This window comes from Apteryx mantelli, chromosome 5 (assembly GCF_036417845.1).
Source record: "Apteryx mantelli isolate bAptMan1 chromosome 5, bAptMan1.hap1, whole genome shotgun sequence".
In the NCBI taxonomy this organism is placed as follows: domain Eukaryota; kingdom Metazoa; phylum Chordata; class Aves; order Apterygiformes; family Apterygidae; genus Apteryx; species Apteryx mantelli.
The window spans coordinates 87,510,914-87,523,907 of NC_089982.1; the positions used below are offsets into that span (position 1 = coordinate 87,510,914).

General features: G+C 48.2%; 1 protein-coding gene across 5 annotated transcripts in view; it reads right to left on the bottom strand.

Moving 5' to 3' along the window:
• DCTN1 (dynactin subunit 1) overlaps positions 1-12,994 on the bottom strand; it is a 94,038-nt gene that overhangs the window by 20,250 nt on the left and 60,794 nt on the right. For all 5 annotated transcript variants that reach the window (XM_067298435.1, XM_067298432.1, XM_067298430.1 and 2 more), the window contains exons 5-7: positions 7,772-7,960; positions 3,974-4,171; positions 748-952 (exon numbers count right to left, since the gene is read on the bottom strand). In XM_067298435.1, coding sequence (XP_067154536.1) covers positions 748-952; positions 3,974-4,171; positions 7,772-7,960 — 592 coding nt within the window. The remainder of the gene's footprint in view (positions 1-747; positions 953-3,973; positions 4,172-7,771; positions 7,961-12,994) is intronic.

Here is a 12,994-nt window from a genome sequence, read left to right on the forward strand (position 1 = left end):
CACTCCCTCAATATGCTATCTGTCTTTCTGTCACATCCCTCAGCCTGCCTACCTGATCATCTGCTCCTTCTATGGGCTTGGTTTCTTTCAGGTGAATGCTAACGCTACAAGGGTTTCATGGCTGCTCATTTCCTGCTGTGTGTAATTTGTAAAGCTCACCTTGAATACAAAGGGCTAAAAAGGCCACAGTGGAATCAAAAAAAGGGCAATAAACTGGTTTTGAAGATATGCTCAGTGCAAAGCTGAGCAGTTGGATCTAAAAAATCAGCAAGCAACAAAAGCAGTTTTATGACCTTCCACAAAGTCTGTCCCACTCAAATACCTTTTGGGGTGGGATCCACTGTCCCCAGTGAGAATGACAGGCATTAAAATTAAGCCTCTGGCATTAAATCCAAGCTCCTCCAAGCCTAGGACAAGAACACTCTTGTCCCCAGCCTCACAAGTGCAGCAGCCACATTTTTGTCTTCTCAGCGAGGCCTGGTACCTGACTGAACACAAAGCTAAGCTGCTGCCTCCTGCTGACCTGCCCCTGTAAAGGTCCTACCTGTGCCCTGGAAAGGTAGCAGAATGCCTCAGGGGCTGCCAGGTGGGAACTGCAGAGGCAAACCCTGAGTCCCACCACAATTAGCGGTAAGGACCCACCACTGCGGCTAAACAGTCAACCTCCTCCCCAGCGATAAGCTTCCCTGTGGAGTGGCCCTAGCTGAGACCACTCTAAAGCTGGCCCTTTCCCACATCCTCTCCCACCTTTCTCTTCTATCTCATGCTTCAGGATCTCCAGGTCCATTGTGAGATATTCCACCTTCTCTTTCAGGGAGTCCACCTCTTGCTGCAGGGATTCTGCTCGCTCTTCTGCCATCTCCTTGTCCAGGGTTGCCATTTCAATTGCATCAGCAGTGTCTGCCATCTCCTCCATGTAGCGCTCCTTGGCTTCCAAGGCATCTTTGGCTTCCTGCAGTCAAGCACAGACAGGTGAGAAGACCACGTCCTGGAAGCCCAAGACCAATCGTTAAGAGACCCATCTCACAAGCAGCGAGCCTCAGACAGTTATGACTGTCACAGCTCTGCCAAAGGAGAATCAAGTCCAATTAACAAAAGCTTATCCAGGCTTAGAGGGGAAGGCCCACTGCCAACGCTCCAGAATATCCATTTTCCCTCTCTTGGGAATCTCTCCTCTGCTTTGCAGCAGCTGCATTTCAAACCTCCTCCCATCGACAAGACGGCCCAGCAGAAACACCCAAATACAGAATGATCTGCAGGCGAAGGAGAGATGGATGCGAAGACAGAAGAGATGCAGGCTTGTCACTTGTACTGGAGCAGGTAAGCAAATAAAACACTGGGGAAACAAACCGAGAAGCCACCCTTGACAAAACGGGCCAGAGAGCAGAGAGAAGTGAAAGGTCACTGTCGGTGCTCCAAGTGTCCCGCTGTCTGCCTGAGAGCACTATGCGTGGGTGTGAAGAGCAGAGCACCTAACCTTGGCAGGGGGATAGAGAAAGAGCTAAATTGGTAAAGTGAAGCAGGCATTTTAAATGACATTCAAAGGCAGGACTTGGCAAGGAGAAATGGTACCATAACTCAGGTGAGGGAGGAGACAACGTGCAAACCAGCTCAAGGGAAGGCTGAGAGAAGACAGTTACCCAAGAAATACCATTAGAAGGACCATAAGCCTCAAGAGGAGGAACAGGAGGATTCAGAAATACCTTATGGAGGAGAATAAGACATCAAAGGACAGAACACCAGCTGTGAGCTGGCACAGCGGTTTGCTAGTACTGTGTAAATCCAGGGGACTCAAAGCGTTCCCCCGGTGAGCTAAGACAGCAATAGCAGAGCCACCACAGAAGTGCTTCTCTATACAATGTGCAACACTAGGATTCATTAGCTCCAAGGGCCAGTGGTTTTTACTGGCAGTGACTCATACTAACCAATCCTGCAGAGCAGCAGCTCAAAAAAATATATCAGTTTGTTAAAACTATTCTCCCTTTAGCTAAATTAGAATTAAAATCTACAGTGGAAAGTCATGATCAGAGCCCGCTGGGAAGCCACCGTGGAAAGAAACAATTCCAGACTAGGCCAGGAAAGAAAAAGGAGCAATGGGGACACCCATTTATGCCCTCCAGTCACTGAAGCAGGGAGGACAGTTCCCCCTTCTAACACAACCACAGCATAGGTGGGGTTGGAAGGCACCTCTGGAGACCATCTAGTCCAACCCCCGCTCAAGCAGGGTCAGCTACAGCAGGCTGCCCAGGACCTGTCCCGTCGGGTTTTGAACATCTCCAAGGATGGAGACTCCAGAACCTCTCTGGGCAACCTGCTCCAGTGTTTGATCATCTTTACGGTAAAACAGTTTTTGTTGTGTTTAAACAGCATTTTGTGTATTTCGGCTTGTGCCCACTGCCTCTCATCCTTTCACTGGGCATCACCGAGAAGAGCCTGGTTCCGTCCTCTTTTCTCCCCCCAACAGGAATTTATACACATTGATAAGATCCCCCAGGGCCTTCTCAGACACCTTTGAAGATGTGCTCAGCTCAGATTAGGCTCCAGAGGACTGTGTCATCTAATTGCCATTTAAGAACAGCCCCGAGATGTTCCAACTTGCTTCAGCTCAGTTCCTGAGCAGACTCAGTACAACAAAGCAGCAGCTTACATTAATGCTGTATTTAAAACAAAACATTGGGATGCAACTCCTTCAAGTGACGAATACTGTAAGTGAATATATTGGTCAGTTAAAGAGCATGTTGCTTTAACATTACACAGAAACAAGCAAGAAGAAAGACAAGCTGCTTCTTCACAAACCCTGGAGAGAAAAATAAGTGCACAGGAAAAAAAAAACAAAAAAAACCCAAAAAACCCACAACCTTCCTCCACACAGGAAATTAAGAGAAGCACAGTAGTTTAAAAAAATAAAATAAATAATAATCTTTCAAGACATCCAGTTCTTGGGACATCAAAAAAAACTTAGGCCTGCAAGGTCAGCATCAGCAAAGAGGAACAGACCCAGCAGTGTTAACACTGAGCATATTCCTCTGCTGCTGGCTCTTGCCATCATAGCAGAAGCTTCAAAGTGTGGCCCTGTTTTCAAAACCACAACTGCTGGGATACATTGATTTTTGAAGTAATTTGCAAGATTTCCAGGAACTTGACTCATGACTTTGAAGGTGGGACTGGCAGTCTATCAACAGCTCTGGAATTTAAAGAGCACCACTCCCACAGCGCTGGCAGATACGCAACCACAGATTAAACTAGAGAAATGGGGCTGCTGCCGTACTCAGATTTTTATCTTGCAAGCTGAGGAGACGTGTGACTTGTTCCTCAATTACCATATATTTCTCCATCTATTAAAGCAAACTATCCCTAGCTTTGACTCTTAATCAGCACAAGACTGAAAATTGCATCAATACAGAAATTAATTCATAGATAGATCAGATGTTCCTGCCTCAAAGGCCAAACTGTCTGTTTCAGGCAGCAGAAAGCACAGCAAATCCCAGGATGCATGAAGTCTCCGGTATCTTGACAGGATTGTGCAAAGTCCACCCAAAGGCTCTGTCTGCTCAGACATCTACTGCAGCTGAAGGAAGAAGCTGTAAATTCAGCTCCAGGACAAGCTGAATGTGCTACTGCCATGATGCACCAGATATAGTTGGAGCTCACGCTCGCACGGTGAATTAAACACGCGGCGTAGTCTGACTGTATTTGGCATTTGCACTGGCAGCTCAATAGCTAAATCAGTATTTACATTGGACAGAACAGAGCCATGTGAGGTCGGAGGACATTTTAGGACCTTTAGATATTAAAAAGACAAGATTCAGGAGAGTACAGAGTTTAATGCCAGCTGATGATATTTCAATCAAAAAAAGAAAAAAAAAGAAAGAACTATATAATTGGATTTTTAGCAACTGAATTAGGCCTGGCATCACTTCCTCCCTATGCAAGTCACAGTTTCTGATCTGCACAGCTCTCCAAGAACACTCACCTTTTTGGCCTCCTTTAAACGTTTTTGAAGATCAGCCTGTTGTTCCTGCATTTTGCTTTTCCATTCCTGCACCTGTTCCAGCTGGATCTTGTACTTCTCGAGCTCTTTAAGTTTTGCTTTGTCTTCATTTCTCTTTATCTTCAGAGTCTCTAATTTCTCCTCCAGGTCCCTGACTTGAGCACGCAAGTTTTCCTCCTCCTACAAAGTGATGTCAAGAATTACCAGCAGGAGTAGCAATATCCTTTGGAAAGAGCTCCAAAAATATTAATTTCATGTATAGTTAGCAAAACCTTAGAATCTGGCCCAATCAACTAGCCCTTCTTTTGGCATTATTATTGGAGGAGTTTTTGAAGAAAGTATCACCATATAGTTGCAGCTGCAGTCTGTCATTCTAATCTCTTGATTTTCACTACACACACAACATATAATAAGTGTTCCTTAACAGACTGAGAAAGCTGGCTTGCAAAAGGTGCTAAGCACCTTGCCACTGATTTCACTGGGATCTATGCATGCTTAAATAAAAAGAATTAAAAAAAAAAAAAAAATCAAACAAATAACACACCCAAATCCACCCTCCAATATTTTTTTTCCTCCTACTGTTAGGATCAGAATGGAGCAGTGGCATGCAAGAAACATTTTCTTAAAGAGAATCAGAGTTTATTAAAAAGAGTTTTAACAAAACAACCTACACAATGTTATAGACTTACAGCAACCAGGGTTTTATGTTATTAATGTGTAATTCAAAAACATGCAGATACACACAAACAGGGCACACCACAAACTGTGCATTCATGCTGCGAGTGTATCGTATCCTGGTCCAGCTACTCCCCCCTTTCATCCTTCCACAGTCCTCTCTTGATATTTACTCTTCTAGAGCAAGGCAGTTATTTGTAAAAAAGAGGGTTTTGACCACATTCGGGGCTGTGCATATTGCAACCCACAATGTGTCAGGCCTGGAGCAGCTCTACAAGGGAAAGCCCAGCAGAAGTCCAGAACCTGGAAATTCTTCAGTCTGACCAGGATAGCACATGACAAATCAAATCCTACAACTACCTCCGAAGTGAACCTCAGATTAGCTCGCAAGCGCAACTGCAAGACCCTCTTTAAGGTTTTTCCAGCCTGTTAACCGCACAGAGGCGGCTCCAGGCCCTTCCCGCAGACCTGCTAGGTAACCGGCACCAGCCTGAATTTGCTTCACTCTACTGTAGGTGAGTGAGGGCTGTAGTATTTGGGCTCCACTGTGAATCCAACTTCATCTTTAGTTAAAGATACAGCCTGAAGAGGATACTGATACCAGTATGCAATGCCCCACTTTAATTCAAAAAAGGCTGCACAAAGATACAGCACTGTAGCTGCGGCCTGCAGCAGCAGCTTAAGACCAAAGCCAAAGGTGACCAAAATTAGTGCTGGCGCATGAAAAAGGGACGCGGACTTAAGACTTCCAACAGGAGGCAAATGCACCCCCATGGGAGCATGCGAATACACCCCATCCCACCCAGCTATAACATTTCTCTTGGAAAAAGCCTCATATGTTCAAAGCGGGAAGATATGTCTGACTGTCCTTAAAATACAGACAAGGTTAGCACCATGTTTCTACACCAGACAGCTATGTTGCAACTGGTGAGCTGCCTATGCAGGAAGGAAAATATCACTCAAGCAGCACCAAGTCATAAAGGTATTGTGCAGCCACGCGTGAGTTTTTAACTGAAGGGTGAGTTAGAGATCTAGGCAAAACTCCCAGCTCCCAGTTACTGAGCTGACAAGGACGATTTCAACATGCACGCTCATCAAACCAGAACGCTGGGACAGCAGTCACCTGGCCTTCATGAACAAACTGAGATGCTGCTGAGCTGTTCTGGAGACAGAGAATACCTTCAGTTACAATTGCCTGCCTTGAACACAGATCGTACATCCAAAACACAGTATTTTTTCACAGAATCATACAATAACTGAGGTTGGAAAAGATAACTGGAGGTCTCTGGTCCACGTCCCTGCTCAAAGCACGTCCAACTAGATCAGGTTGCTCAGGGCCTTGTCCAGCCAAGGTCTGGATATCTCCAAGGACAAAGATCCCACAGCCCCTCTAGACTCATCCCAGCATCTGACCACCCTCACTGTGAAAATTTTTCCCAAATATCCCATTTCCTGTGTTGCAGCTTGTGTCCATCACCTCTTTCCCTGTCACCACACACCTTTGAGGAAAGCCTGGCTTCCATACCATTTAAAGATGACCCCAATTCCACCCAAAGTTCCATCTTTTTTTTATTTAACTTTGTAAATAAGTTGGTGCTCTGTAAAGGATCCCAAGCTCCACCCAGTACCTGGAGTTTCTGGTCACATTTTCCCACGCTCACACTCGCAGCTGCCTGCCTGTGCAGCTCATGTGAGAGCCCACGCAAAGAACAGGGCAACTGCCCGAGGCCGTGGTTATTCAGTCACGAAGGGGCACAAGTCTGGGGAGCTACCAGAGATGGTCCGGTGCTCCTTGCCAGTGCCCACTCGACCCCACAGTAGTGCTCACGTAACCTCATGGTAAGCCCTGGCCAGGGAAAACTGAACTTGTATTTGTCAGGCTCTTTTTTTGGCCAGATCCGTTCCCATGGCCAGACAAATGCTGATGCCAGCACAGAGGTACCTTGAATAAAGGGCTGGGAAAAAGGGTAGGAGGAGGGGAAAGGATCCCCCCTCGCCACCTTTTGGCAGTAGCACAACTTTAAAGCAGCCTCACGACTATAGGTTAAAATCATGAAGCTGAGGTGATATTAAAGACCAGATTTTGAAAAAACCCTACAGGTTGCCAAACAGCATAGGAAAACCAAACAGATTTCTCCTCTACTGCTTTCCCACCCCTGGACATACAGGTGTCACTAATACTATCTAGCAAGCAGATTTGCACACACTATATAAACCTGATTTCGCAGTCCTCAAAACGAGCCAGGACTCAGTGGGAAATGGGAATACCCTTTCCTCCCACCAGGTGGTGATTGCTCCAGCTCCTTCCCTAACACACAGCCTCCAATAGCAGGTTTTTTGTTCTCTTGTGCTATTATTTCTTTGCCCTCGTGCCCTAAATCTTTCACAAGCTCTAATTTTAACTAATTAATACAAAGCAGGACGGAAGTAATGAAAAACTATTTTAAAGAGCAAAAATGGATTAACTGTGCCAATATAATTATTAGAAACATCCAAGTTAGAGACAGACTGGATGGTTCTAAGGGGCCTGTGTATCTCAGGGCAGGAGCGTTTCCAAAGTGCACCTACTACATGTCTGTCCACTCTAATTCATCTAATACTAGTGGGCGGATAGGGATAACGTTTTTAAGTCCGTCCTTGGACTGAAGGCAGACACAGAGCCTTGATCTACTATCATGTTCACCTGTGAAATTGGTCTGATGCCACGCATATCTCATGGGGACCTGGGAAGGCAGAACATGCATCAAGTACGGACTTAAGCTACGGCATTCTTAGCATCTGAAGTGTCTTTGCATGTTTAGTGTTGACCCTTATATTAGTCCCTGGCCAATGACCTGCCAAGATATCTGCCTCCCTCTTCCAAGTCCCCAGTCATTTGGTTGCTCCGCTCTGTTTTCCTTCAGACCGTGGTAGCCAAATAAAGCACTCCCTTCTGGGTGCTCACACGAGCCCTGCGGAGTGACCACCACTGGGACCCATCAGCGGACTCCTCGCTCCCCTTTTCCTCATACATCTCCTACCAATGTTCGTGGCATGTTTCCTTTCCTTCTTTACTTAGGAGCTCGCTACCTTCCATACTTGCAAGAGCCTACGGCAACAGCTCACCTTTGTGGGTGACGGAACCGGAGGTGCCACCGGAGAGGTCAGGGAGGGAGTTGGAATAACCGGGGCCACCAGCGGCGTCTGAGCCGGCGTGCTGGGCTCGCTGCTGCTCATCTCCCCCCCGGAGGCCGAGGCTGAGCCGGAGGGCCCGGCCGTACCGCTGGACGCTGCAGAATTGGTGGTCCGGGTGGGCTGCAAAACAACACGTTCAAGGGAGGAAGTTAGATGGGCATGTTTTGAGACACATGACGCTGCCCAGGCTGGTCCATCCCCCCGCACGCTCTCTCTGAGATCACTTCGGTCCTCTGTCTTCCTTCTACCATGATTTTTGTCCACTGACAACTACTGTCTCTCAGAGATTCACATTTCCATCACAGATAAAATCCAGGGAGTAAAATTCCAGAGGTGCCTCTGGCTCCTCTGGAACACGTGGAGTTTGTACCTACCTGCTGGGCTAAGAACCGAGAGTGGGAATTTGAATTGAACACACTAACCAGGGGCGGAGGGGACTGCAGTCGGAAACAACTCACCCAGGAGACAAAAAGGGGTTTGTTTCACCAAGGAGAGAGCAGTGACATCAGGGAGAACAATCTGGCTAAACTGAGCATATATCTATGCCCACATGTTACTGAGATTCGCAATAAGCAGAGGACAAAACAGTCCTCCAAAGGCCTTCCAGCGGTGTGAACTCTGTGGATTTTATGCTGCTCTGGGAGGAGTCTGGCTTGGCCAGAATTCAGATAAAATTTTACCTTTCCCTAGAATAATTGATTACTACCCACTGACATAGCTAAGAAAACCAAATCAGACCTTTTTCCGAGCACACAAGCTCTTCCTCAGACCTGAAACAGCAGCAGAAGTTTGCCCATTTCCTCCCTACCCCAATAACGGGGAGGATAAAAGATTGCCTCTCCCTGCGGACTGCGCCACCTTTACCTCCTTACACTATCGCATCCGCAATACTGCCGTGATTACGGACTAATCGCCTTGTTCTTAACGGTTCCTGGAGTCCCAGGACACGAGAGCAGCGCTGTCCATCAGGCTGTGCCTGCCAAGCGGGCTGCTGGCTGGATCAAGGACAGGACTAACCAGGGTCCTTCCAGAGCGTTCACAGAGCGCAAACACGTGCCTGGAGGTTTCATGGCCCAGCTCCAGAGGATGAGACAGCAAGATCGACAAGCAAGCAAAGACAAGAGCCGGAAGGGTTTCACCACTGTCCGTTTTCCACATCGGATGAGCCTACGAGCCATCCTCGCTGTTTCCGCATTTGGAGGAGCTGCACTGGCCGTGCACCCGAATTCGGGTGCTGCTGTGCCTGCACTGCCAACGCACGCGCGCTAGTGGCACCGGCGGCTTGTCGGGGACACTGCGGGCAGCGGCAGGCTGGAGCTCGGGAGAGCTTGGAAGGCTCCGGGTCTTCATGCTCTGTTTGCAATTACACAGTTGTGGGGATGAAGCACTGAGTTTTAGGGGAACAGGGAGAAAATAAAAGAGTAGCAAAAGAGTTCATCAGAGTCCAGGGGGAAAAAAAAAAAAAATCAGTGGAGCTTGAAAGTAAAAAAAAAACTTTACAGCTGTGAAGACAAACAGAATGGCTCTAAGCCCATAAAATTTGTGAAGTCATCCAGACTTCTGCTTGAGACATAAAAAAAAATACAGGGAATTAAGACATGCAAGTCTAAGGACTTCTGGAACTAGTCAACAGAAGACAAAAATTTGTATAGGTTTTTTTCTTTAATTATTATTCCATGTAATCTGTGGAAATTTTAGGAAACAGCTAGATACCTGTTAATTTTAGTCTGTATATTTTCTCATTTTAGTTTTGTTTTTCCCTGCATACCATTACAAATTTGGTTCCTCCTTCTCAGAAACAAACCTGTCCCTTTTACTATATGGCAATTTGTTTCCAGATTTTACGGTATAAGGGTTTGTAGCCTTTCTCTCAAATGAACTGCTGAAGTACTGGTTCTTTTGGCAAGGAATCCCCCAAAAGGCCACACTGAATAATAAAGGAATGCTATGTGTATTTTGACAGATGCTAACATAAACCAAGGGACTCAACCCTCGGCAGAGATGCGTTCATCAGTGCTTACGGAGCAGTTAACTGCTGCCGACGAGAGGCCACAAGCAACGAGACCAAGGGAACCTGCTGTCTGAAGGAAAGTGCCAGGTTCATCAGAACCTCCGTTGTTCACCCGAGCAGCCCTTCCCCGACCTGTATTTCTGAAGCACCGTCTCCGTGGAATCTAACGCCGTGCAAATTAATTTCCTGACTCTATTTTATTCCTCAAGATCGGCTTTTTGGTGCGTTGCAGAGTCTAGCACGGCCCATCCTCGAGCCGCCAGGCAGGGACTAGGCGGGACAGCGCTTGGCACGTGCAGGGGCACCGCTGGGGCAGGCGCAGCACTCGCACTGCTGCACCCACCCGCCTGAGCGCAAACAGCACGCGGCAATCGGGCGATCCCTCGCCACGCTGCAGAGACAGATCTTCTGCCGAGTCCTAGGCGTGTTTTGGACAAATCTGACCTAAAGTGACTGCAACAGCTGAAGTGCAGTACGGACAAGCAGGCAGCTCAGCCTTCCCCCCGAAGCGAGATCAGCAGCTCTCCTAGGACTGTGCAAGCCCCTGCCTGGGAACAGTCTCTGTGGCACCATCCCCAAGGAGCACGCCACTCGAAACAAGGAAGTTCTTGTTCCTATCGCTTTAGGGATTTAAAAACCCTTACAGAGTGTTCAGCTTCTGTGGGAACGGAGCAGCATCACCAGGGGACATACCTGGTACGGCTGCACCACACACCACACCTGAAGTGTCAGAAATGTTTGGGGATTCCTCTGATAGCCACCTGCAACGTGACCTTGGCGGCCAGGCTCAGGGAAGGCCTGGAGGACGCGCTGTGCCCACGGCCAGTTGAACTGCAAGCCCCGTTCAGAGGGTCAGATGCCACCTTTCCGACACAAGTCCCGGGGGAGTCCTGCTCCAGGATACCGGCATGCCAAAGTGACTGACAGCATCTCCTCCTTTTTCAGAAAGGGACAAGACGCAGCATGCTCTGGCATTTCCTAGAGCCCTCTGCATAGCTACCGGGCAAACTGCATTAACGGTTCCTACTGAAAATCCATTCCCAGTAACGCAGGAAGGTCAAGCCCCCAGAGAAAGAGATCTGCCAGCTGACCATACCTGTTGTGAAGACATTTGTGAGCCCTATCAAAATAGGCTGCAATGGCTGGAGAGGGGCCCTCGTCCCTGCAGAGCGCCAGACTGGCTCGTCAATATGGGCAGCAGCTCTGATCCCAGCACACGTGCACGGATGCCTTCGACTCCTAACTTCCTGCTGAGCGCATATGTAAGGTCAAAGGAGCAGAAGAAAGTCAGGTAGGACATCCACTCCTCGTCACCAGCACAGGTGGAAGGGAAGACAAGAGCAGCACTGGCACCGAGGCAATGAAAGGAGCAAGGACCCCCGACCAGCCGAGAGCGCGCTGGGGTTTGCCCCGCAAGGGGAAGGCTCCAGGTGGAACTGCAAACTTTGGCTCCGGATCCACACCAGCGAGCGAAAGCTGCCGAACTTGAACTCACTGCTCTGCCTCACTGCTAGCAGCCAAACGTGTCATACGGACTCGCAGCAAAACCCATACCACGTCTCAAGCATTCGGGGAGGAGACATTTCAAGGAGATTTTTACCTAGCCTCAGAGCACTAAGGTCAGTGAGAGCGTGAGTGGCGAATTCTCCTCCTTATATTGCAGACTATGTTCACGTACTTCTGCCATATTTTTTTTTTTTCCACGAGGCCCTAACTCAGACTGGGCTCTGGCCTTACAATGCCAAAATGACAGCAAAAGAGATTTTTCACGGGGCAAAGCTGGGTGCCTGGCAGCTGGAATCCCAGTTGCCTTGGGACAGAATAAATCAGTCGCTGCCCTGGTTGGAGTTCCTTGAACAAGCCACGGAAAATAAAGCCCTCCCTGCAGTGTGCCCCTCCATAAAAGAGGGAAAATTATTCCCCATTTACAAACCATAACTTGTCTATTATAGAGATTTTAGATGATTTATCTCCCTGCTTTGTTCTCCTCAAACCATGTCCTCCTTTGCAAGGGAAGTCCCACTTGCTAGGGGCAGACCTCAAAACACAAAAGAATCAAAATGCTGGAATGAGTACAGTCCTAAATGACATCTCTTAACTCTTACCTCTCTCCTCCAACAGCTAATCTCAAGTCCCTGCTGAAAAGTATCCCATATAAGAAAGCAAACAGCAGCTGGTGAGAAGCAAGTAATGCCATTAAGAGGGACACCAAGAGGAGTGTTCTGCCAGCGAGATGGACTTGGCATTACTGCATCACTTTTATGCTCTACTCTGTTAGATGAGCTCTGGCTAAGAGCATAAAGTTTTATATATACATTTTGCCCAAGTAGATTCTCACCAGTGATTTAGACACATTCTAGAGAAACACACCAGTCTTGCGAACTCCTTCGGATTCTACACGAAGAGATGGGAGGAGAACAGAAAATGCACTTTGGGATTAGCACTCAATTAGTTCATATTAAAAAAAACAAACAAACAGACAAAAAAAAAAAAATCAGGTGATCAGTGCCCACTGATCACAGCTGCTGGTTCTCACCTTGGGCCGCCGGGTGGTGGTCTGGAGGGCAACAGGAGTAGAAGGCAGAGGAGGAGAAACATTCATACAGGGAAAGACAGGAGCAGAGATACAGACCGCAGCAGCACAGCAGCAGATGCAGCAGAGAACAAGGTAAAGGAAACAAAAGACATCACTGCAATTAGTGTGCACAGCATCAGGTGTACGTGCTCATTAACCCGCGCTCCCGGGACAGCTCCAGGTGAAGCCCCGCGGCAGGCAGAGCTCCTAAGGAAACGGAGCCCTGCAGCAGCTCAGCCCCCATCCAGGTTTCCTCGCTCAGGCCAAGGAGCACTGGCAGCGCTCGAGCCCATTTCCACCCCCTTGATCACGGGGCCAGGACCACAGAGCTGTCTGCGGCCTGGGGTCTTCCGCCGCGAGCAAGGCGGCTTGCCTGCATCCGTCACAGGGAGCCAAGCCCCAGCCGACACCGCGGGGGCAGATGCTCCATTTGCTTCTTAAGAGACCTTTGAGCTTCAAAGGCGAAATCTGGGCTGCCCTGGGTCAGCCTGGAACCACCCAGCTACGTTACCGCTGTCTGTGCTGGTCAGGGTCCGCAAGGGTTCTGCTTGCAAAAAGCTGGGTTTAA